Below are 25768 nucleotides of genomic sequence, written 5' to 3'. Positions count from 1 at the left end.
AGCACACTCATCTCAATGGCCAGCTGCCTTTGTCAAGCCTCTTCAGTCCATCTTCCATTCTTCAGTCCCTCAGGTAGTCAGCCCTGGAAAGGAGCTGCAAGTGAACTTCTTGAGAATCACCACCTCCCCCTCTACAGCCTTTAATAGGCTCTCCCTGGCATCCTTCAAGACCTCTATTCTCAGCTTCTTGTCCTTTTTACTCCTGTCTCACAGCTTCTTACTCTGTCCATCAGCTCCAACAATCCAATCTTCTGTTTTATAAAAACATTTTTTATATGCATATCATTTTACCGCAGTCTGCAAAATCCACTTTTTACTTGGCTTTTTTAGCCATAGCATATATACAGATCTAACTTACAGTAGATAATACTTTGTGTTATTGATGGAGGACTTTGGGGTTGAAGTGTATTATGTTTTTGTCGTGATTATTACCAGAATGAAATGCTAAGACTACTACCCAATTGACATAAGTAGTTTAGAAATACAACTGAACAAAAGCAACAGATCATATAGTTAAACAGCTTCAAGCCACCATCTATGTCTATTACCATTAATTAGTTAATGAGAAGGACAGAATTGGACAGAGAAAGAAATAGTCAAGTGTTTTTACTTTTAATATTTTAAGTAAAATATAAATTATGTAATTACTTTTACTTAAGTAGAAAATACATTATTGTTGTTTGTTTATTTGTACTTTTACTTAAGTACAGTTTTTGAGTATTTCATCCATGACTGCTTATTACTTGACTTCTCTATTAGGCTGTTATTGGGTGTATTTAACATATATTCCAGCTTGATCTTTAACGGTATATACTAGTCTTAAAGAACACCAGACACCATTATTTGTTGCATTTAGATTAAATTATAATTCTAGTTTTCAGTGTTTGTTTTAGTTCATTTATTCATGTTTTTATTAATTTTTATTTGTTTATACCTATACAGTATGTCATTTCAATTTTATTCTCCCTTGTCACTATAGTGTCATTATGAGCAGCAGTCCGTCATGGAGCTCTACTACCACCCTGTGTTTCATGGTGAACATGCAGCAAGTTGTAATAAGAGGTGAATCAGCCCCAATGGGATAGATTGTTTTATATTGAATTAGCTTCAGAAAGGCAGAGGATTAGAATGTTTTTATTGAAGAGTGAGCAAATTTTCATTTTTTTTACACATGTGTGTTACACAGTGTTTTTTACACATTTCCTAGTCTTTTGTATTGCCAGGCTTGCTGACATGTTATAAAAATATAACCCCTGTGATTTTGTGCACAGTAAGGTAGATAGACTGTCAAATGTCTTTGCAGTGGAAGCTCAGAGCCTCATGAGTATTCAGAGGAAGACACCAACACGTCTGCAAGCAATCACAGTACCGAGATAGAGTTTGTAAGGATGTCATTGATTAGCAGGCTGTAACAAACGAGACAGTCTGGTAAAGGCTGTTGCTAATGGAAACCTCAACTGAAATGCCTACACTAGCAACCACAATAAACTTGTTCAAAAATTGTTGTCTTCTTGGCAGTCACTCAGTTTTTACCATTTACACCTGACTACAATCAACAGTCTTTTCTTTTCGCATTTTTACGGACACAAATCCACCACAGGGTGAAGCACTTGTCTGTACCACAGAGCAATGTGTGAGGTATCATTAAGGTATCAACATGAGGGCCAGAGGAGCCACCATCAGACTCTGCAGTTTGAAAATGAAAGAGATTACCTCACAAGCGAGCAGTGATGATTAGAAGTCATAGCACTTCCATCCTGTACATTGGTATACTTGAAGCTATGTACTTTTTTACATGCTATTTTCTGTGCAAGTGTGTTTTGCCCTCTGGTTAGGGTGCAGCTAAGGAGGATTAAGTAACTTGCTGAAGGACACTTCATTAGGAAGCCAGGATTTCTGCAAAAACATGATGTCACTTACCATCAAGAATCTCTGCAGCTGGATTTTATATGTGGATGGAACAATTAATGTCGGCATTACACTTTTTTGTTTAGCTAAGAAACTCCACTTTTTCCAAAGCACTTCAAACACACAATATTGATCCAAATGGAACAGTCAGGACATGCTAAGCCCTCCTTTTCTAAGATGTTTCCAGCATGTTGGACTATTACTGGACATCTAAGTGAGTAGCTGGAGTTTTGCCAGGTGGTCTCCCCAGTTGTACTGTTTAACTGCTGCATATCCCCAAGAACAACTCATAACTATGAATGCCAAGTCCAAGATTACATCCTGTTCTAGTTAAATAGTGCACACTTGTTAAAGTAAATAGAAGGTGAGGTTTATTTAATGTGTCTTTTTTATTTACAGTAGCAGCCTCTTGTTTGCAATAATTGTTGCAAGGTCAAACATTTCATAGTGGCTGTTGCACTAGTCAGGCTTCTATTATTTAGCAGCAACGCTCACATACACTCTCCACTTTATTAGGTACACCTGTACAATCTAATCAAATCCAATACAGAAGCTCTGCCATGAATTCTACTTTTAGAACGTTATAATTTCTCACTTAGATTTAGATTGCACAGGTGTTCCTAATCACATTAATACCATCTGTATACCCACAGACATATCAGAGTTTTAATGTTGTCCAACTATCCACCACGAATATAAAACCATGTGGTACAAATGCAGTGGATGATCTGTCTGGTAAAATTTGCTTTTCTGTTGTATTGGAAGAACTCTCTCTCCAACTCCGCTGCCCCAGAATCCCTGAATCTTAGTGCGGCTGGTAGTTGAAAATTGGCAATGAAATGGATGTTACAATCACAAATTAACACTAAATGTATTTTATCCCAAAAAAAACTACAGAGGGGCAGGCACTTGGCAACCCCTAACTACCCTTTCAAAGAGAGAAAGTGCTCTAGGACTTGATTTGATAAATTTAAGGTGTTTTCTTGTAATTTTTCCTATTTGTTTTTAGTAGTTGGATCCATTCCAATTATCCCTCAATTTCCTCGGCTTTTTATTATTCAATGTTTTTAACTATTTGGAATTACCCTTTGAGTCATTTCAACATATAGCCGGGACCAGGAATCAAACCACTGACCCTGTGGTCCATGAATGACCATGAATTACCAGCTGAGCTACAGCCGCCCCTGTTATAATGTCAAATGTGTCAGCCAATTTTGAGCAATTCCCTCCCATCTTGCCACCCCAATAAAAGGGGTTCTATATCTGCCCCTGCCAAAATCCAAATCCTGTTATCTACCACTACAAAAGCACAAATTTGCCTTTATACATTACTATGCATATTCACAAAAAAAAAATTAAAAAATAAAAACTAATGACTAATATTGTCAGCATCAATCTCAATCTTTATCTGGACTAATTAGCTTTATTTATGAATGTATTCATTTAAATAGGTAAAAACTAGGTGATTTAACAGGTCTCTTGTATCCACATTCTCAGTCTGAAATGTAAAATGGGTTCACATGTTCAAATTTTGTTTGTGAGGCATAATCAGGGAAGTTGGGCAGTTTTTCTTTATTGCTTTAATAAGATAAGTATATATATCTATATAAAAAATATTTTGTCGATGGTCCTGTGGTGGAAAAACAAACCCAAATCATCACCCCTCAATCGTCATGCTTGACATTCAGTAGGAGGCATGTCTACATCAATATTTTCTGGATTTATGTTCCATGAAATAACTGCTGGCAACAAAGAAATGTCCCTTTGGGAATAACAAAGTAGTATATCTATCTATCTTAAACAATAGTTGAATTAGATGGCTGCAGCACTACCAGGGTACCATGTAGTACACAGGCTAAGACTGTAGCATATTGTAGCTTCTTTTATGGAACATAAATGAAAGGTTAAAAAATGAGTGTTATTTCAGTGTGGTAGACAGGCTGTAAAAAAACAAAAACAGGAACATTGTTCAATCCATTCCAGTACATTTGCCATGCAATAAATTCTACTACTATTCTTGTGTGACCCATCATTTGTGGTGAGACTTTTATACAATTTTTATTTAACGTCGTGGTCTAGCTCTGTTTATCCTTTGTAATCTCTCCTTGGTGTGGGATATGAACTGCAGGGGGTGTGTCTGGGAGCCATGGTACAACGACCTCCAAAGTAAAGATCACGTGTTGTGTGCGTGTGTTTGTCTTTTTGTGTGTGTGTGTGTTTGTGTGTGTGTGTGTGTGCTGTAGTTTTTGTTTTTTTTAATACGCTCGAGAAACCACGCCCTCCCGCGGCGCACGGCGGTATGGCAAAAATAAGAGTACCTCAGGGCTAAACCATTCACTTCTCAACGCAATAATGCAAAAACAAATCACCAAATAGCTGTTAAAAAACATCACCAAACCTTTGATATGGTGGAATAAATAACATTTACCAAACAGAAATAACTCGTGTCATTTGATGATACGTGTAATATTCATGAAGAGTGGTCTGATTCCCACCAAGGAATGGTGCCGTCCATTAGTATTGAAGGCAGAACTGAAAAAACGGTTTGTTTTCACCGAGGTCAGGAAGCGTCGCTGTTAGTCGCTGTTGCTGCGCCGATTTTTTAAACGGTTGTAAAGCTTTTATATCTAGGTGGTTTTCGGACAGCAGCTTTCTTAGCTCGCCATGGCTCTGTGTGGGGGTGTCGGGGCCATGGCTCTGCCCAGCGAGCTTATCGTGCACATATTCTCCTTTCTGTCCGACCGAGACAAGCTCCGGGCCTCGGCCGTTTGCTCCCGATGGAGGGAGTGTCTCTTCTACCCCGCGTTGTGGACCGAGCTCAAACTGCGGATAGGTGGTGGTTGCAACGGCGGGGGGTCCAGCTCCGAGGAGACCCCAAGACTGGAGTTTCTCATGCGGAAGTTCGGTTCTTTCGTGCGGGAGCTACAGTTGGAGCTCGCACCGGTTGAAGGCTACCTTACCCCTCTGAATAACGACCCGTCGAGCACCAGAATGGACCAGCTTCCTGGTGCCAATAGCGACCCGCAACTCTCCGAGCGATGGAGAGACGCCATGGCCACCTACTTGGACCAGGTGTTGTGCGTGTTTACCAGCATCCGAAACAACAGGTAATATTACATTTCTCCACAAGTTTTTTTATTGGTGTTTTGTTTTGATTCGGTTTCAGGAATAGGCTTGACATATTCTACAGTAATTTAAATCCCACAGGGGTTGATGCGTCGCAGGAAACTAGAAGCTTGTTAGCTAGCTAGCTTAGGTAGCTATAAACAAACCCTGGTATTAGGAGTTACGTAATCGTGTCATGTCTTTGCAGTGGAGCTTTTAACCAACGTTATCTAAATGTATCTGGATAATTTGAGGTAGAACAGTATTTACTGCTTAGATTGAAAAATGCAATGATCAGATAATAATGTATGTATAATGCGTGCCTCACTGTCATTGCCAAATAAAACGTATCCGCTTCTTTTGTTCCCAGTTTTATTTATCATTTTAGATTTGTGTTTCCATACCAGCACATACAATTTAGTACTGGTGATGGTTAGAGAAGGCTTTGTTGGTTCTTGCTGATATCAGCAGTCACACATGCACTGTATGTATGTACTGCATTCAGTTATCTACAAAGCATACATATAATGGCAATTTATATAATTTCCATTGGGCAACAATCTGTTCTGTTAAACTTTATTCCCCACAGTGCTTCGTTTTATTAATAGAGCCTCCATCTAAATGTGGTTATGTGGTTAATATCTTATTTCTGCTGAGGGGTCTGAAACCTCTAATTGTCCGAATCCCTCTGTGCGGTTTCTGTACAAAAATCTAACCAAATCTGTGTCACAATTATTTCACACACACACACTGATCCTAACATAGTTTGGAAATTTAACAGAATGAAGTATAACCATTTCAGATATAATTTTCACAAAATCTTTAGCCAGTTTGTTAACAAAATGTATGGGCCGCTCGCCAAATATTGGGCTGTAATGTAAGGAATAACCCTAAATAAAGAATCAAATCTATCTATGTACAAAGATGAGCATATATACCCCTGTGTTCATTTCACACTCTAGGTAGCTGCACATAAAACTGTTGTTGGTTTGACTACAGATATATTTTGTGAAGCGTAGCTCTCAGCTAATTTACAGGAAGCAGATAGGCCTGTATCATGTGTGGTGGTATAGCACACATGTAGTTGGGAGATCTTCCCCAAACTGTACAATCACGGCCCTCCAAATAGTTTTTAAAAAAAAGCTAGTTTGGTGCATTGTGACCAGTGGGCTGCTTTTCAGATCTTTTGGCGTGTACAATAGTCTGCTGCTTCTTTGTTGCCAGTCTATTTTGGGTATGAGGGTATAAAGGGCTGTAGGAAGCATTGCAACAAAGTGCAGGGTAGCCATAATTATGTGCAGACAACCCTGCAATATACAGAAGCAGGTTTTGATTTGATTGCAAAAATGACCACAGTTTGCCTAATAGGTCCAACCCTTTGTGTATTTTTTTTTTTTAGTTGCTGTTTCTATTGAAAATTCCCGTGTGTGTGCGTGTGTGTGTGTAAAAACACAATGTTCAGCAATAATGGCAAATAAAATAAAACTGTCCCGTTCCGATAATTGATATGTTGTGGGGATCTTTAATGATTGTATGCTCTGCGGTAAATCAGGTAAATATAGTATAGACATTTATTTATACATTTTATTGTTTTGACATGGTCCAAATGTGTTAGTGGTGAATTCACATCAGATGTTTTTCTCATAATCATCAAGATTTTGTTGCTATAGCTTAATATAATATTTTAGTTTTGTTTGTTTTTAATTTTCAGTTCTTTCTGTCACTATCTGTTCTCTATGTCTCATTCTCTAGAAACCTGCAGAAGCTGAGTCTCTATGGAGACACGTGTGTTCTCCAGCAGGAGGGACTATTAGACAGCTCTAACCTGCACCAAATTCACCAGGGTGACAAAAAGATCAATGAGTAAGCTTACTCAACAGATTCGGTAGAATATATTTCTGTCCACAGAGCAGATGTTTGCATTATAAATAAATGGAACTTAGTACAGACTGTGTTTTATTACTACATTGATAATTGATGAGACACAATAATAATTACTTACTGTGCATTTAAAAGAGTATTTGTGGTGTTGTTGTGTATGTTTTGTTTTATTTTTCCTTTACCTTTCTGTGTTACTCTGAGGATGAAATTTGTCTTACATTTGAGTTAAAGCTATAGGAATACATCTAAGGGTGTGTTCCTTCTTTTCTTTACCCTTCTCCTCTGCAGAATCCAGCAGTTGTTCATGGAGTTCTTGTCTAACAGTAGGCAGCTGAGGTGGTTGTCTTGTAGCTTCATGCTGGGCCTGGTGACTCCATGCTCCTTAGCTTGCCTTTCTAATCCTTCAGCTGAGACCCTGCAGCATCTCAGTTTACTGGACCACCAGCTAGGTATGCATTTTTCTGGTATATTACAAGCTTGGTACATATTAAATGACTCACTACTCAGGAGTAACACACAACAGTATCTTTTTATAGTGTGTTACCTTTTTTAATTGCTCTTATTTCAGGTCCCCTCATCTCACCATCAGAGTTGGATCGTCTCTCTAATCTTCATTCTCTGGCTCTGGATTTCTCTGACTTGACCTCTGAGCTTTGTGGGCTGCTTGCATCTCCATGCCGAACTCCACTGCATCGCCTCTCCTTGCTGTTGAATGGTGCTGCCCTGGAATTCAAACCATTAGAAGGGACCGCGACAGATGATGATTGGAAGGCACTGGTAATGCAACAAATATCTGTGATTCTCTGAAGTGTAGGTTGTATTAGGTGACGAGATGTGAATACTTGTTAAAATGGAGTTTGTTTGTTTTCTTTTTAACATCTATGAATCTTCCGCAGGTCCGTGTGAGTGCCAACCTGCGAGTGTACATCATGGCCCTAGAGGTTGACAGTTCAGAGCTCCTTAGGATCCTAAAGCCTAGCCTTCCCCTGGAGCGCCTTCACCTAGATAGTTACAGCACACTGGTGACTGACGCCACACTGGAGCTCATCTCTCAGCAATACAACAAAACACTGACTCATTTCCTTCTTCTGAGGGATGACCCTGACTTCCCTGACCTCAGTGTCAATCGCAATGAAGACCCACTGGTCCTGTTGGCATGGAGATGTACTCAGCTGGCTGTACTGGTGTTACATGGTAAGTTTAGCTTGTTTAGGCAATATGAACAGATCTTTTTTTGTGATACAAATTATACGATTGGTTATAGTGATATCAGTGTTTCCCAGACATGCAATCCATTTGGGTGGACTGGCCAAATATGATTTATTTAACCTGTCTGAGAGAGAGAAGTGGAAAGAGAGAGAAAAGGGGCCCAAAAGGGATAAGTTAAATGGAATAGTCAATCAGCACTATATGGAGAAATTAGCAACAAGTAATCAGGTAGACCCAAGACTGGATTAGAACCAAGGAAGTGCATCAGGGTCTGTAAAGTCACTGACCCAAACATCATGTGTTAAGTTGTTTTGGGACTCAGTGCATACACTTTAACAGTTTAAACAGTTTTGCAGTGGCCAGAAGTAAGATTTTTACATGCCAACAAAATGAGAACACAGTCATCCAAAGTAAGATGATATTCTTGAACTTTTATTTTTGACTATTTTTTGTTTTCAATGTGTTAAAGCGCTATTAAGAATAAATATATATACCTGGTTTGAAAGCTCATAACTTCATCATTTTTCTTGCCCTATGTCATTTTCTCTTATCAGTAGCAATGGACACTTGTTTGATCGTTATGTGTTTTGTCCCAGTGTGATCCTTATTTTCAAAGCACAACATGCACCCACACATTCAACCCTACAACATGTTGTCTTTGAGAAAAGTCAATAAAACCACAGTTGTTCATCTTGGAATTAGCTCCAATACATTATGCTTTTTATATGGTCTATAATTTTACCCATTTGATGTACTGCATATTGCAGTGACTCCTACAGGTCCCGTTATCATATTTCTAAACGGTGTACATGCATGACAAAGGGCTGGGAAGAGTCTCTCTGAGAGGCTGAATGGAAGGAGAGATTGTTACTGGAGCAGTGCCTCCTCATTTTTAAATGAAAGACCAATTGAACATTAAATAAACACAAAGTGTCTAGTAGAAGTCTAGATTGGTTTCAATACTGATTGTATTTATTTTTAGTTTTTTTATTAAATATCCAGTTTGCACTCTGCATCAGTTCTTCCCATGCTGTAACTTTGCTGATTCACAACAAGCAAAAAAAGAAGAAGAAAGCAGCATTTTCTGTCACTATGTAGTTAAAATCTTTGAGCCATACCTCCGCAATATGTCTGAGGTAAAGGTGACAACAGGGCATTACTTGTCTTCTGCATGTATACCCGATTTCCAGTAACCAGGTTTCTTAAGTATAAAACGCAACCTGGTTGTATGCAGTCTGTATGACTTAGCCAGTGAAACAGGCAATCAGCCAAGTGGTGCAATCCAACGTTCCTCTCCAGCCAGATATAGATACTTGCATTGTATGAAATAACTGATATTTTGGGCAAAAACGTTTTTTTTTTTAAACTACAGTCTCCAATTTGCCAACATGAGCAGCTCTCATATTTGTAACATAAACAAAAAGATGACTACTATTACCCAACTCAAATTTACAGTCTCCATACATTATAAGTAATCCTTGGTACCCACCTTTACTCTCTATAGGTTACACTGTGTGGTCCCACAACCTGGTGGCCATCTCTAGACTGCGAGGTTCCAGTCTCCGTGTGCTGACTGTTTCTGAGGAGAGCATCGACTTCGACCCAGACCAATCAGTATGCATGGAAGGTGATCCAGTCCATAACCTTGTCAAGGAGGTTTCACTGGGCCTTGGCCGTGCCTGGCACCCTTGTCTGGATTCCAGTCTGGTTTTGTCTGAACCTACCCAGCACTTCCACCGCGAACTGCACGCCTTCAGCATGGGCATGTAGACAAGGAATGCAAACACAACACAGCCTAAAATGTGTCAAGACCAGGCTAGACCCAACAGGTCCAAGTCAACTCTGACCTCTGAACCAGGCCAAAAGCAGATCCAAGTGAGAAATCTAAACTGGATCTTAGAACAACTTATAAATTTGATTTATGTTAATAGATGTGAGTTGATTGTTTTTATTTCATTTTTATTTTTTGTGTTTCTTTCAAAGGGGTTTTAACACACAGTCCAACAATAGGTCATCAGGATCCCGGTTTTCTTGCCGTGCATCTTGATTATGTAGTTACCCAGTTATCTGGAAAAACAGATTGATATTCCATTTGTCTAATTAAGAATATCACATTAAACTTAGATATTTAAATAAAATGCCAATGTGTGATCTCTGATCACTGATGAGAATTTTAAATTATTTTGCTATAACAGGCCATCCTGCTACTTCAAATGCCCTCTTGTCTGACATGGCCCAGTCTGGTTTGGTCTGGTCTTGTTCACAAGAAGGATTCGGAGCTCGATTTCTTCCTTTCACCTTGATAACCTCCAGAGCCTCTGTATAATCTTACTTTGTTGTTTATTTTGTTCTGTTTTGTTTTTTTTTTTACTATTTTTCCACCTCTTCCCTGCTCTATGTACTATCTTGTTTTTCCTATGTGGTACTTCCCTTGCCTGTATAGGCTTTGAGTGTATTTACATATATATTGTTATCCTGCTTACATATAGAATGGGACAGGCAGGCGAGTTGATCATTGGATCTTTGGGATTTAGATGGTGGAAATGTTTGTTCACAAAATGCTACTATCCTTAATAGTGAAACAATTTTTTTTTAACAACTTTTTCTTTATGTTGGTCTGTTTGCTTCACTCTAGCAAACGTTGCAGTTTGTAAACTTACTGATCAGTCACTTACTAGGTAACACAACCACAGCTGCTTTTTCTGTTGCTCTGAAAGAGCACCTTGTGCATTTGTCCACTAGTCTGAGAGCCTTTTTAGCAGGGTGGGAATCTTCACTGTAGAATGACTGACTGTGGCGATGGCTAATCAGTTTTAATGCAGGTTTCAGCAATGGTCACGTCAGTGCCATAGATCATTCTTATGTGAGTGGCATTTTGGAGCCAAAAGTGGTTTTATTAAGGATTTTGAGCTCCTTACAGATGGAGTTATGGAGACTATTGTTACATACTTGCTGCCAACACCCTTCCCACCCTGCAGACTTTTTGGGAGACCTCACCAGTCGACTAAATAGAGAGCTTCGTCTTCCGACTGATGTTCAGAGCCAAACTGTCAGATTCAACGTGTCACAGCTCAGCACACTCCTGCTGTGTTATGTTTTGATATGTTGTGAGCTGGGTGTAACTATTTGTCTATATTCAGGATGAATATATTTATCTGCCTTTGCGCTCCTTGTTTTACTGACTAGTTTCTGACTAGTTTTACTGGTTCCACAGCCCTTTTGTATTAAAATGCCTACATCTACGTTGTTAGAAAGGCCATGCTAAAACAACACCAGTATTCTGTAGGCACAGCTTCCTAACGCAGGAAATACAAAACCCTAGCTTTTGTAGTCATACTAGCAGTACTGTAGGTAGGATCCTTTTAAGTGGTGGCTTTGGAGAAAATGCATTCATGATTATGAATAGGGAACAGAAAAAAGATGCACTGAATGTAACTTAACTCTCCTTCTCTTATTCTGTTGGCCAGTTTGTTTATTATCAAAGGCTTACTGTAGTGATATTTGCCACAGAAACATGTTGCCACAACATTCGGGGCTGCTGAATATATGAGCTTGGAAATTGTAGGTTCCACTGAAAACTAAGATGGCACCTACAGCACAATGAGGATTTTGTGGTGAAACATTGTTCTCTCAGTCTCAGGTAGGCTTTTAACATCACTATGACCAGGACAGTGGTGATGATGTCGTGTTGGGTGTGCAACAATCAACTATTGTGATAAATAGTCTGATATTTTGTTTATTTGTTTGTTTTCTTTAGTCACAGTTGCCTTGGAAACAGCCCCTTGTTTTCTAGATGATGTTGTAGGTGTTTTGGCATCTAGCCAACCCTTGCTCAACCTTGTTTGGAGGGTCAGCAAACCTAATCATACATTTGTTTTTAAAGATTAAGGTTGATGAAGACTAAGGAATTGAAACACCAATCTGCTGATTGCACATGTTTTGTATCTCCAGTGAGTGTGAGGAGCAACAGTTCTTGATGGAGAACCTGCTGGGCCCAACTAATTGCTGAACTGAAAATAGTCCTTATCCAACTCTGACTTTTGAAAAGGACATCATAAATGAAGTCATAGTTATCCCGGCTCTGTGGACATGTTTTTACGTAATGTTCGTGCCTGAAGCCAGGGATTGTAGATAATCTGTCTTGTGCTTCAGACAGATAACTAGGCCCGGTATGGTTTTATCTCATTCTCCATTCTAACAGCCGTGATACACTGGAGTCTTATTGAAGCATTTTTGGAGGAGAATTTTAACAGGAAAATCTAAGCTACGTTGGGCTGCATGACACAAGATTCAGGAGTAAATGTTTTCAGCTAGCTGGTAGGAAACTTACAAAATAACCTCATTCAGGTTGAGCTAACAGCAATGGCACTGCAGACTGTGAAGTTCCATATCAAGGTCTATTGTTTACAAGATTGACTGAATTTTGTCCCACAGAGTAATAGAAAACCCGAATTATACAGCCTGCTAGCACCGAATGAATAGGTCTTCGTATTGGGCCTGTGGTTACCAAATGTTGAGCATTAATGGGACCTTGATGGTTTAATTATGAAAATCTTTCTAGTCCTTGGTCCATATCTCAGGATAAATGCACTTTGGTACCAAGAGTTACTTTGAAAGGCTGTCTGTGACTGTGTATGTAGAGCTGTACACGCACATTCAGAGGGGAGACTGACACCAACATAATATATTAAGACCAAAATATGTTGGTTTTTATCTTGCTCCTCCCCTGCTCTTTTTCTTCTCATCTTTCTCATTTTAGAGCTTAACTTTGTTTCTTTGTAGTTTAACTTTTTGTAGCTGTTGCCTGATGAGGAGGGAATAACAGCAGTTTTATAGTAGAATGTAATGTCAGACTAGTTCATCACCTTAGCTGCAAATACATACTTTTACAAACAAATGATTTTAACAGGCTTATTTTATGGATTCCACCACCCCCACAACGTGTGCTTCCTCCTGTGCTTCTTGTCTTTTATGCCTTTAGATATGATTGGCTCCAAACCAGAAGTTTTTCAACACTTGGGAACTGTACATTAGCCCTTATGCAGTGCTTCTGCCCAGAGTAGAAAGAGGGGCTGTGGTTTTGCAAGACTGTGGCCAGCTTAAGTAAAATAAGTTTCATTTAACTATAATATTTACAATTAGTAATTTGTTGGAAAGTACTTTTATTATTATAGGCTTCATTTCCACATGGTCTTTGTAGATAGAGGGTTATTAAAAGTTGATGTTTTGACTAATGATAGTATATTATTCTTCTAGATACCTTTTTAGGCCACAAAATGGCAGGGAAAAGAAAGAGAGATGATTTCTGAAGGTTTTGGGAACAATGGGGTCAGGCCTACAGTGTTAAACTACACTGATTTGTCAAATACCTTGCAGTATTTTACACAACTGCTCTTTAAAAAACCTGGTGCACGGAGGAAAAGTGAACAATCATTGCACATTTGGTGCAAGTTATTTTGTGCAATCTTCCCAGGGCTTTGGCCCTATTGTGGAAATATAAATCACTATTTCCTTGAGGTGTTTTAATGGGGAAAATCTTGGACATAACTTCCTTAATAAGAAAAGTACCAGGAAGTGCTGGTGAAAATTGGGCATAGGTTTTACATGCGGTGCAGGCAAAATACACAGATAGGGTTTGACACAACAGGAGAAAACTACATTCAAGGTACAGCATAAGATTTTAAATGCAATCGGTGGAAAAATGATTTGATCCCGTGTGTTGCTGTGTGTCATTGCCAGTACATAAATGTTTTGCAATCCTATGCCTGAAAGCTTTGAGAGTCTCATTGCTTTTTAGATCTCTGCCTTCCAAAAGTTATTGGCTTTATGGTATTTGTTGTTACTGTGATTGCTTGGTCAATATATAGAGAAACAGGTTACAAGCTACAGTAGGTAGCATTCAGCACATTTTATTGTCTTTTGGATTATGGAGTATTTTCTGTGTAGGTTTTCATTTCCAACTTTTAAAGTGTGTGTGTGTGTGTGTGTGTGTGAGAGAGAGAGAGAGAACAAGACACTGTTCGTGCAGCCATCATACATTTTCTGTGTGTATTTGAAAGGGGGTTGTTCGTGTTAAGCAGTGTAGTTCTATGACTTCTAAGGAAATAGGAACAGAAATTGTTCATTCTCAGGGTATAGTTGGCTTTCAAATGAGAAGGAGGGAAAGTAACAATAGCTCAGGCCTCTAGCTTACTTATTAAAAGTAGGAGTCACTGGATCTGTTCTCCTCTCAATGTGTTTTATGCTGCCAAAGACCACAGTGGAACAAACTTAAGCCAGAATTAAGTATATCTGAAGTGCCGACATACACATGCACTGGCAGGAGGCTGGTCCAGTATTGTACTCTACACCTCCTTCTAGTGCTCTATTCTGTCAGTTTTTCCTCACTCCTGGTTTCTTCCACTAATTACTACCAGTGTGTTTTTGTGTGTCCAATGGCTGGTCTTGTTATGCTATAGACCACACTGTGCTGGAGCCTACACAGTGTGAACAATATTGTTCTGTGGTTGGATTAAATGCAGACCAAAGCAAACCAAAAAGCTTGGCCAGCTTGTGTTATTGACTGCATACAATTTTCCAAAATAGCACAAAGCCTTTCTAGTCCAGCACAGTATAGTTCTATAGTGTAACGGAAAGTTAAAATGAGATGCCTGGAGTTAGACTGTGTTTGCTTACCACCATATTCCTCCCTCTCTCTCTTCTCCATCACCTGTTTCACTGTGAGGAGTGAATGTAAAACTAATAGAGAGAAAATTGGTAGGGGTACTCCCTCAGATGCTTCCAAAAGCTACTTTGACTGATTGTAGCTGCCTACCTAGGATCAAGGCCAGTGTGCCTGTCTGATCCGTCGTGTGGTCTGTATTTGATTGGAAGAATTTCATCTTGGGCTTTTGGAGGCGTTAAATCATTTGCTGCTAGAGACATTCCACATATGGGGTGAGGATCACTAAGGCCATGTGACTAGCTAACGGTTTACTACATGGCTTGTATGTCTGCATTAGGCTTTCTCTCTCCACACAAATGTTATTTTTATTATATATATTTTTTTTACTGTGAATGGTCTGTTTTTGAAGGGTTTCCGAATGCAGCACCTAGATCTGACAAATCACACCAGATTACCAGCAGGTCTGAGCATTGTGAAGGTGTGATACTATTTAGATGTGGCTGTTTTAAAGCATGTCGCTTTTTCGAAGGTCAGCAGTGTGTCTATCTGCAATGCTACGCTTTGCTGTCCCTTGATGCTTCATCACCCCAATGTCATTTAAGGGTCTTTTATGTCAGGTACCAACAGGTCACAAGTGTAAGCACTCCACACTGACTGCGCTACATATAAGGACTTATTTTAATGAGCTGGTTTCAGTCATTGAATCAACCTACCAGCTAAAAAACACCACAATGCAGGGGAGCTCAGTCTGTATATTTAATACACATAGAGCTTACAGTATATATTCACAAAGTTTAGACGAGCATCTAATTTCTGGGCTGGACTGTTTATACTGGGTGTCAGTTATCCAGCAGTCACGGTATGTTGCAGCCAGTCCAAAATGCTTACTTACTTTTATTTTTTGGTTTTGTTTGTTTTTCTTTTGTTTTTCCCCTGTGCTCTTTTATACGCATACAAAAAGAAATCCTGGAGGATAGCAGAGTCCCTGTGGCCTCATGGGTTGTTTAACACACAGAGCTGGCCTCAAACGTTGAGACAATTGGTTTTGACACCATGTGAAGACTATATTCAAACAGATATTGTCCTGCTTTGAAACAACAAAGTCTTTAATGCTAATTCTGGAAGCTTTTTACAGTGACGGATGTTGTTTCATTGTCACAAACCTGCATTGAACAGTAAAAATACAGTGTTTATGTTATAGTGTAATCACCAGGAATGCACTCTTGCATATGAGCATCTGGCCAATGCAGCTGATTTCAAATGAATGAAAAGGTGTGTGTTGTTTTTGGTTTGTTTTTTTGTTATTTTGTTTTTCCAGACTGGGTGAAAGTCTATATGAAAACAGCCTAAAATTGTTACCAATACACAACTGTACATGTACAAGGGTCTGTCTGATCAGCCCCATATACATAGATTTAGGATTGATAATACTTAATAGCCAATACTAATATATAATATATAAAATATAATAATTGACATGGAGCAAAGGGTGAATGTTTATTTTAGTACCAAAGCAACAGACTGTGTCAGAACTGCATCAGTCTAAACCCAGGCTCAGAACCATAGATAGACACACATCAAACATGACCAGTTTCAGTTCCTTATTAGTCATTGCTCAGACTCTATGCCAACCTGAGAGTTAGTAATGTTTATTCTCGTGATGTTTATGATGTTTCAGTCTAAAAACTCCCCTAAAACGGATTAGGGCTGGAGAAATACAGTTGAAACTCAATAGAAAGGGTTTCCTCACTACAATGTGAGATTTCAAATTCTTCCTTGTAGTTAAAAGACATTATTCTAAATGCCACAACCATAGACTGCTACCAAGCAAGACTGAATGAGCTCACACTGAGCTGCACTTTAGACAGGAATGTGATGAATCTGATTAATATCTATACATCTATATCTGTTTCTGTTAATTGGAAAAAAACACTGGATGTGCATTGCACTGGTACAATCAGTCCTGTGTTACATTGATGTGTATGATTCTAGTTATTATCTCAGTGAAGGAAAGGTTCAGTTACAGCCACAAATAGAGGAAGTTCGATTCTTCACTTTTCAGTTGTAGCTGTGGCTGACACTAAAACTGGTTTTTCTAACCAGGTTATGAGGATGATTGCCACATGATTGGGATGTTGTACTGTTGTTTACTTGGTACTTGGTAGTTCTAAAGAATTAACACCAAAATGGCCAAATTCATTCAGTAGCTCTACAGTACATACATTTAGAGATTGGTGTAATGACTCATGATATCAAGGAATTGCTAGATATAAATGTTCAGTGTCATTGTCAATCTTCATTTCAATCTCAGATACTGTGGCTTTGACGTTTCTGGCTAAACAAAGTCTTTCTTGTCAAGTCTGGAGAGCCAGATCTCCTAATTAGGCAGGCAGGCTGACGGGGGCCTGCAGTACAGTCAAGTCTCACAACTATGCAAAAGGAATGCATATAATCCACTCTCTTTTTGTTTCCTTTTTTTTAATTCAACTTTTTTCCCTTTTTCACACTATCACACAGTAGAAATAAAGACAAACTAATAAGAACTTGCAATGACAATACTTGGCCTTATGATGATTTATGAAATCTTATGATTTTGTTTGAAGAACTTTTGATTCTGGTCAGCCAGCCCAGCGACAGCAGCGGTGAAGGCGGGCTCACTCTTAGTCTCTGTGAGACTGGCTAGACGGCCCCAATTTTATCGTGGTACGAATGTTGTGCATTTGTTTAAAATCAGGACAGTTCGCAATAACAGCAGTCTTACTAGTGGCCACAAAGGGGCACAAGCAGTGCTGACGGCACCCGGCTGCGTCTTTAGAAAACCATAGAGGAAGAAATATAAACTATATAAGTAGATATATAAACTCACACAGTGCATATTTGTATAGGTATCAGCAATGCATTACCATCGTATACTCTTATGCAACAGATGTCTGGGTTCAATTTATGAACATGAAGTATATTCTAAAATCACAGACTTTGTAAATCAGATGCTGTGTTATTGTTTTATGTTTTGTTTTTTGCAAAAATACTTTTACCATCTTTAATGTTCAATATTTTGAGCTTTATGTTTCTGTGTGATTGTGTTGTTAAAGTGAGCACATAGCAATGAGTTACCTTTTTTCTGTAAGCAGGACACCAGACACAACCCAACATACAGCTGGACAAGATTTCATACACCACAGATCACATTTCAGATGCGTTTCACTTTGAATTGGAGCCATACACAGCTTTTAAAATGTCTGTCTGTTCTCCAACTCACCTGAAATATGAGTGCATGTTTGCACACAAAACAATGTGTGACAATAACTTATTGGTTGCTTAACACAAAGTATTGGGAAATGTCACAGTCCAGCAAAGAAGATAGTGTCCATCATCAAAAGTATTTTCTTTGTGTGAATTTAAGACTGAAATCATATAAAACTCTGGTTTGAAATCTTCCCGGCTGTTTAGTGGATTGTGTGCAGGAGAATACTGTCATCTTTTGAGCTAAGAGGACAGACTTTATCAGTAAGAACAGTGTTGATCCATGGTTGTGAAGAAAAAGGAGGATGCATTAGGCCTCCATTTAAAACCCTCTTAACTGACAGATGGTGCATACTTGAGGGGTCAACCTGCCTAAAGTTGATTTGAATTAATGTTGAATGAATGCTTCTTTTCTTTTAGTCAGTGAATAAAAGCATTAAAAATGTCACTTGCAAGTCTCATTGTTTTTCTATGTGCTTTTTGTCAGCTTTGAAAGTTTACTGGGTACACAATACACAATTTGCCCACCTGGCATAAATACAGGTACTGGTCCATATGTCTTTTACAATCAGCCCACACCTCCGTGTTTGTTATAGTGCAATTACAGTACTTGAAATTCACCATCACTGTGGCTGTATTTACACCGAAACAAACATGCAGGCACATGCCGACAAAACTGGAAACTTCAGCAGCTAACCTTAGTTTGTTTTCTGCTTTGTTATGAGCTCAGACAAAGAGCTTTTTCATGTCTGCTTAATGAGACTAGGATTATCTTCTGGTTGTTACACAGTTGAAATGACTAACTGGGTGGCAATAAATTATTTATAAAAAAACTAAATGATGAGAATTTTAAAAATTTGGATAGAATCTCAGATGGTCCTCTAGATAAACACCAAAGACATTGGGTTCACTGTGGTGGGTTACACACCTGTAAGAAGTGTCTTACACACCACAATGTGGGGGATCTTTCCCTTTTAAATCTGATATATTTCAGCATTCTGGCTCCTCTGTAGCTCAGTGTATCAAATATGTGTGCATGCTTAGTACCAACTAGCAATCAAACATGCAACGTATTTACAAGAAATCATATGTGCTTGTAATATACCCCCCCCCCCCCCCCCCCCCCCCCACACACACACACACACACACACACACACACACACACACACACACACACACACACACACACACACACACACAGACACAACTGGATACTGTGAAATGCCACATACTGATTATGAACCAGGAAATCAGCTGCGGTTTGATGCTTGGGTCCCACTTTGATATGCAAGAGCTGCAACAGTGGAGATTTTGGTTTTTTTTTTTTGATTGTTTAACTGAGTTCAGAAATGATGCTCTCAGCACACTGTGCTTTGCAACACATTTCAGACACAGGTAGGCTTAGAGAAAAAGTGTCATTTGATTTATTTGTTCTGCATTACAATGTGCAGACGCTCTGCACATTGTAATGCAGAACAAATAAATCAAATGACACTTCCTTTTCTCCAGTTCTAACAGGCTTGTTATTGTGGTTTGGTACTTGCTACTTGTTGAAAATCACATACTGCATACTAGTTAACCACTATAGGCTTAACACTCAAGAGTAATGTGATATGGGACTCCTACAAATTCTGGATCTGCTGAAAACAGCTCACAGGGAGTTTCCAGAAAAGTATATAATTATATTATTATAAGTCTCCCCTATTACAATTTTGCATCAAAGTATTTTTAGATACTTTCTTGACATGTATTTTAAAATTAAAACAAATCCTTTAGAAATTATATGTAAAGATTCAGGCAATTGGTGTTTGTGTGCATTTAGCCTTAATGCAAGCTGTGTATAATCTTCTTGGCTTTTCTAGCTAAAGGCAAAACAAAAGCATCAAAGGCAATTATGTGATGTCATCGATTGCCTATGACGTCATCGGTTTTTAACAGCATAAAAGTATAAAACTCTTAAAAAGTATCACAGATATTAAAAAGCCATTTAAAAGCAACAATGTCCTTTATTATTATTATCATAGTGCATATTAAATACATACATATTAATTAATTAATAATAATAATAATAATAATAATAATAATAATAATAATAATAATAAAGATTAGGATATCATGTGGAAGCATCCCCAGTAAATAATAGGGAAACATTAGATTGGGCTTTGCGTGTCATAACAGAGAGGAAATTATGAAGGAGTTCACAAAAAAAGAATACTACGAGTGGGTTTAACTTTGTTTTATACTTTGAAAGTATTTTATATTGATCTGTAGAATACTCAACTTTTAAACCTTCCTCTTTAATAAAGCATATAGTTAGTTATAGTTATGCTGCTATAGGCTTAGACTGCTGGGGGACCCACCCCCCGATGCACTGAGCTCCTTTCCTCCTCTTGACCCTCTCTCCTCTCCTCTTACCCCGCAATTGTCACCACTGTATGACATTAACCCTGTGTGTTTTCTCCCGTAGTTGTCTTTGTCCTTCTCAGTCTCCCTCTCTCTGTCCCTTTCTGCAGGTGTCCCCGCCTTTGAAGCTGTGTGTTTTCCAGTGTACAGCTACTGGTCCTCCGAACCTGCCCGATTTTGTTGCTTTTGTTGCACTTCCACTTTCCACTCACCCCAACCGGTCAAGGGAGATGGCCGTCCACCCTGAGCCTGGTTCTGCTGGAGGTTTCTTCCGTTAAAGGGAGTTTTTCCTCTCCACTGTTACCTATGGCTGACTCAAGCGGGAATTGTTGGGTTCTCTCTATACATCTTTATCGTCTTGACTTTACTCTGTAAAGTGCTTTGAGATGACTTTGTTGTGAATTGGCGCCATATGAATAAAGTTGAATTGAAAAGAATATGGGGAAGAGAACGTGTAGGAAGATGATAGATCCAGAAGATGGTAGCAATGCAAAAGTTGGGGCGCGAGCTGCCAAAAAAACCATAAGAAGAAGAAGAACTCGGCGAACATAGAAGAAGAAGAAGAAGAAGGAGGAACGCGTGATACGCGCTAGCCAAAAATAAGATGGCGGTAGCGGTGCGGAGCTTGCAAGACCAGCTGGAAAAAGCCAAGGAAAGCTTAAAAAATGTGGACGATAATATTCGTAAATTAACTGGACGTGATCCTAATGAATCCAGGTATAAATCCAAATTGCTATTTAGTGTCTGGGATATCTCTAGTGGTAAGCGAACCATTTTGCTAGGCTTCGAATGACTAGCGGTTTGTGCTAACTAAAATGAGTCGGCTAGCTAGCAAACATCACGCCCGTAGTTCTGTGCTTTTACAAATTACTTATGTCTAAAAGGGTTAATTAGCAACAGAAAGCAGTAACTCAACTTTCATTTTTTTTATCTTAATCTTGGAGTCGCACGTTATTGCTAGTTGGCCAACCAACGCTAGGCCCAGTAGTAGGCGTCGTCCGAGTTTTGAATTAACGTTACCAGTGAAAAATGTGAGATGGCTTTGCCGCCAAGTGGCAATATTGTAGCAGAAGACAATTTTTAATTTGGAAATTGATGTGGGTTTATAGAACGATACGTTTTTGTTTCGTGTTGACCTTGTTTCCTGTGTTAACAGACCGGGCCAGATCCGTCGGCTCGGCGGCCCCATAGCAGGCGTTGGTGGAGGTAGAGGCAGAGGAATCAACCTGCTCAGGTAAATTTTTGATGCAGATGCCTCAACTAAGTGATTCTTGGTTTTATTCACACATGTCCACGTGTTCGGTTGGCGCATCTGTGGATGGATGGATTGTTGGAGTTTGTAGCTTAAAACTACTCAGAAATATGTGATTTGACAAACTTGTGTCATTTTGTTTAATTTGTGGTTGACTGCATATAAAGTGCCACAAAGTTCCAGCCTAAAATAAAACTAATGGAACATTTTGAACCTTCGTGATGTTAGCGATTATTACAAGTGTTTACCTACTAAACTGCAAGGTGACTGCACTTCATAACTATGTAACACAGCTATCCTCATTTGTGGCTTTATATCTGTGTCCTTTCCCAGGCGTAGTCTCTCAGACATGGGAAGCGGTGGCCCCCCGGCCAAGCAGAGGGACATTGAAGGAGCCCTGCTGAGGTGAGGTCTTTAGTTAATGTGTTTTTGTAGACAGTGTCATTATAATAAATCTTTCCTAATTTTGAGAAATGGTACTAAAGTCTGGGCACATGCAAGGACTCCAATAATATAAAAGAAGTTAACTTTAAGCTTTGTTCTTGTTTGTGTGCTGAGGATGTCTAAGGGTGTAATAATTTTAATTCTGTCTTTCGGACATGTGAAAGCAGTAGGTTCCACATTTACATTTATTGTGAATCATGTTTTAGTTTTTATTTCTGTGTGCACAGGCTGGCGGGGGACCAGAGGGCCAGGAGAGATGCACGCCACGACAGCGACGCTGAGGATGATGACGATGTCAAAAAGGTAAAGAAAGTTTGCATTCATATTTTCAGCCCATGAAAGAAATTGTGGTAATGTTTTCAACAGATTGTCATTGTTCTGTTGTCTCACTCATGTAGTTTCCAGTTGTTTTTAGTCAAAGACAAATATCTTCAACTTTTTGATTCTTCCTAATTTTCTCCCTTAGCCAGCGTTGCAGTCGTCTGTAGTAGCTACCTCCAAGGAGAGAACACGCCGAGACCTCATTCAAGATCAGACCATGGACGAGAAGGGCAAACAGAGGTAGGCCAAATTGATGTATATTAAGAATGACTTCTTTTAAATTCTTTTCTTAGAGCGAAAACATTAATCAGTACTTAGCTTAGAATTGCAATTGTGTGATGGGAGCTTTGTCTTCTTGTTTAGGAATCGGCGGATGTTCGGCCTGCTGATGGGGACTCTGCAGAAATTTAAACAGGAGTCCAACGTCTCTACAGAGAAGGTGAGGGGATCCATCTACTTTATTAGTAAAATGTTAAAATCCCTGCAAGTGAACTTGGTAGACAATGGAAGTAAACAAGCCTACACAAATATTAACATGTCTAATTTTGGAAAGCAAGGCAACAACAAAAATGTTTGAATTTTGTTGTTTGTTTTACTTACTACATCACTAACTAGTTTTATGGTGCAACTGATGGGGATGTGATTCTACAATGCATGTGCTACATTACGTCATTTGGTCAAGTTTTTTTTGTAAAGTGTGTGCTTAAAGGTGGTTTTGTTCTTGTTCATCAGTGTAGTCCTATCACTTCAGTTACCTAATCCCATTGTAGTACAGCTATGTCTTCCTTCCCTGTAAATCTATCATACTTGCATCTCTTCACCATCCTGTGTTCATTCAACAGCAAAAGCGGCGTTCAGAAATTGAGCAAAAGCTCGAGGTTCAGGCTGAGGCTGAGAGAAAGAAAGTGGAGAATGAAAAGAGGGAACTGTTTGAAGAGAGGAGAGCCAAACAAACTGAGCTGAGACTCCTGGAGCAGAAAGTAGAATTAGCTCAACTGGTAAGAAACTCCTGTGTAGAGTCCAGTATAGTGAGAAATACTGCTAATGTGATAATGTACATGGTTCTGTTCTTATATATTGAAACACTGGACATGTTGTCTAACTTACCAGTGTAATTTCTGCTTTGTTTGTATTGCCACAACTGCTTTAATTTAATTTGAAATTAATTGTATTTAAATGTTTGTCTTTGTCAGCAGATGGGTTTCGGTATTGTAAAATACAGAATAAGTAAAAAAGGGGTCTCAATTTTTTTTCAGCTTGTATCGGTTGAATTAAAGATTCTTTTTTTTATATATATATTTTTTTTTCCTATGCACAGCAAGAGGAGTGGACAAGCCATAATATTCGCCTGGTGAAATACATTCGCACCAAGACCAAACCTAACATCTTTTATTTGCCTGGGAAAATGTGCTCCGCCACACAGAAACTCCTCGACGAGTCGACTAAGAAACTAAATGGTGAGAGGTGTTCGTACTTTGTCTTAAAAGTATAGGTATATTGATATTAAATAGGTTTGTTAGTAACTCTGTAACCGGAACTCTGTCGTGTTGTGACAGCTGTGTTTGAGGAGAGGCGTGAGGCTTTTGCCGAACACCTCAGCAAGATGGAGTCCCGCCCCCGGCGACAGCCAAACCGTGACCAGGATGGCAACACAGCGGCAACAGAGATGGACCAGTCGGCAGAGGGTAAGCCAGCAGGTCAGGTAGTCAAGGTGACAGGTAATAGGGGGGATGCAGAGATGGAGGAAGAGGAGGATGAAGAGGAGGAGGAGGAGAGGGAAAAGCCAGGGTATAAAAAGATTACAGAAAAGCATAGGGGAGAGGAAGGGGAGATAGAAGGGTTGAAGAAGGTAGATGAGGAGGAGCAGAGAATGGAGTTAGGTGAGGACAAGGAAAGAGAGGAAGGCATTAAGGGGGAAGAGGAGCCAAGGGAAAAGAGAGACAAGGAAGCAAGTCCAGGGTCAAATGAGATGGAGGTGGAGGGGGAACAGCAGGAAAGGAGGAAAGAGGAGCTGTTAGAAACAGACAGTAAACAGGGGCCCACAGATGTTCAAAATGAAACAGCCGAAGACACACAATCCTCTGAACCAGCACTGACAAGTCAAGAAGTACCAGCCACCTGTCAGCAGCCACAGCCCACTTTCACTGCAGGGGAACGAGCAGAACAGTCTCCTGAGCCCGTGCAGTCTTCTCCTACTCCACAGCCCAAAACAGCCACCTCCTTTGGGCATGATTTCGTCATCCCTGCCATTGAGGTCCACGACTCAGTAGTGAAGAACCAGACTGCTGAAAGAAAAACAGGTGATGAAGCCCCACAAAAACCCCCTAGTTCTCCAGAGGCTACCAGTTCAATCCTGGCACCCTCGAAGGAGGAAGAGGATAATGGGAGAGGGAGGAAGAGGATAAAGGAACTGAAGAAGGGCCGCAGTCACAGTAACAGCTCATCCTCGTCCTCCTCCGGCTCCTCCTCCAGCGGAAGTTCATCTTCCTCCTCTGGATCCAGCCACTCGTCATCATCGTCATCCTCGTCATCCTCTTCATCCAACAGCAGCAGCCGAAGTCGCAGCAGAGAAGGCGATAAGCGCAAGAGAAGGCCGTCGGATAGAGACAGGGACAGGGACAGGAAGAAGGGAGAGGAGCGAAGTCATCACAAGAGCGGAGGGAGTAGCGGAGGAGGGAGGGACTCGAAGGGATCGAATGAAAGGAGAAAGAGGAGGAGCGAGGATGGCAGAGGAAGGTTGTCCCGGAGCAACAGGGAGCGTAAAGATAGAGACAGGAAAGACAAGAGACGCTAATCTAGTTCCTATGCGGCCCCTGCATGGTAACATTTGGAACCACAGGAGAACGCAGTGAGAACATTAACCTTAAATGACACGTTTTTAAACTGGTATTAAAATGCCACATGGCTTAAGTTTTAATGTAGGAACTAAACTGAAATTGAGGATCACTGGATCAACTATTTTCCCTTTAGTTGGTAAAAGAAATGAAAACAGGATTTTTTTTTTTTTTTTTTTTCTTCCTCAGTCAGTTGCGCATGAAGCAGGGTTACTCCTTACATAATTTTCAGTTGGGTCCCTACTTAACAGGTTTGAGATAGAAGAGGCATAATTTTAGTCCAGTCGTTTATCCTCGGTCAGACATTTGGGTTTTAAAGTTTTTTTTTTTTGTGTCGCTGTAATTAAAAGATGTTTTGTTCCACCCCTTTCTAAACTAGGATGGGGTATTGATGGTTATGTGGTAGCAGTGACTTAATGTACAAGTAGCTGTATTTTCAAGTTTGTGTGACAACCTCCTTTATTTCCACTGATCAATCAATGGAACCTGTGATCTTGAGTATTG

General features: G+C 39.6%; 2 protein-coding genes across 2 annotated transcripts; both read left to right on the top strand.

Annotated features, from left to right (window-relative positions):
* Positions 1-4444: 4444 nt before the first annotated feature.
* On the top strand, positions 4445-18458 carry LOC137100924 (F-box only protein 33). The gene is made up of 6 exons (XM_067478606.1): positions 4445-5015; positions 6766-6876; positions 7183-7343; positions 7463-7671; positions 7791-8088; positions 9608-18458. The coding sequence occupies exons 1-6, from the start codon at positions 4573-4575 to the stop codon at positions 9871-9873; spliced, it is 1488 nt and encodes a 495-aa protein (XP_067334707.1). The 5' UTR covers positions 4445-4572; the 3' UTR covers positions 9874-18458.
* Positions 18459-20785: 2327 nt separating this feature from the next.
* On the top strand, positions 20786-25528 carry pnn (pinin, desmosome associated protein). The gene is made up of 9 exons (XM_067478605.1): positions 20786-21130; positions 21570-21647; positions 21999-22070; positions 22337-22412; positions 22576-22670; positions 22794-22869; positions 23273-23428; positions 23749-23887; positions 23987-25528. Exons 1-9 carry the CDS (start codon positions 21018-21020, stop codon positions 25222-25224), a joined length of 2043 nt encoding a protein of 680 aa, XP_067334706.1. The 5' UTR covers positions 20786-21017; the 3' UTR covers positions 25225-25528.
* The last annotated feature ends 240 nt before the right edge of the window (positions 25529-25768 follow it).

The sequence above is a fragment of the Channa argus genome, chromosome 16 (genome assembly GCF_033026475.1).
Source record: "Channa argus isolate prfri chromosome 16, Channa argus male v1.0, whole genome shotgun sequence".
Taxonomy (NCBI): domain Eukaryota; kingdom Metazoa; phylum Chordata; class Actinopteri; order Anabantiformes; family Channidae; genus Channa; species Channa argus.
This window is presented reverse-complemented; position numbering and strand designations above follow the sequence as displayed.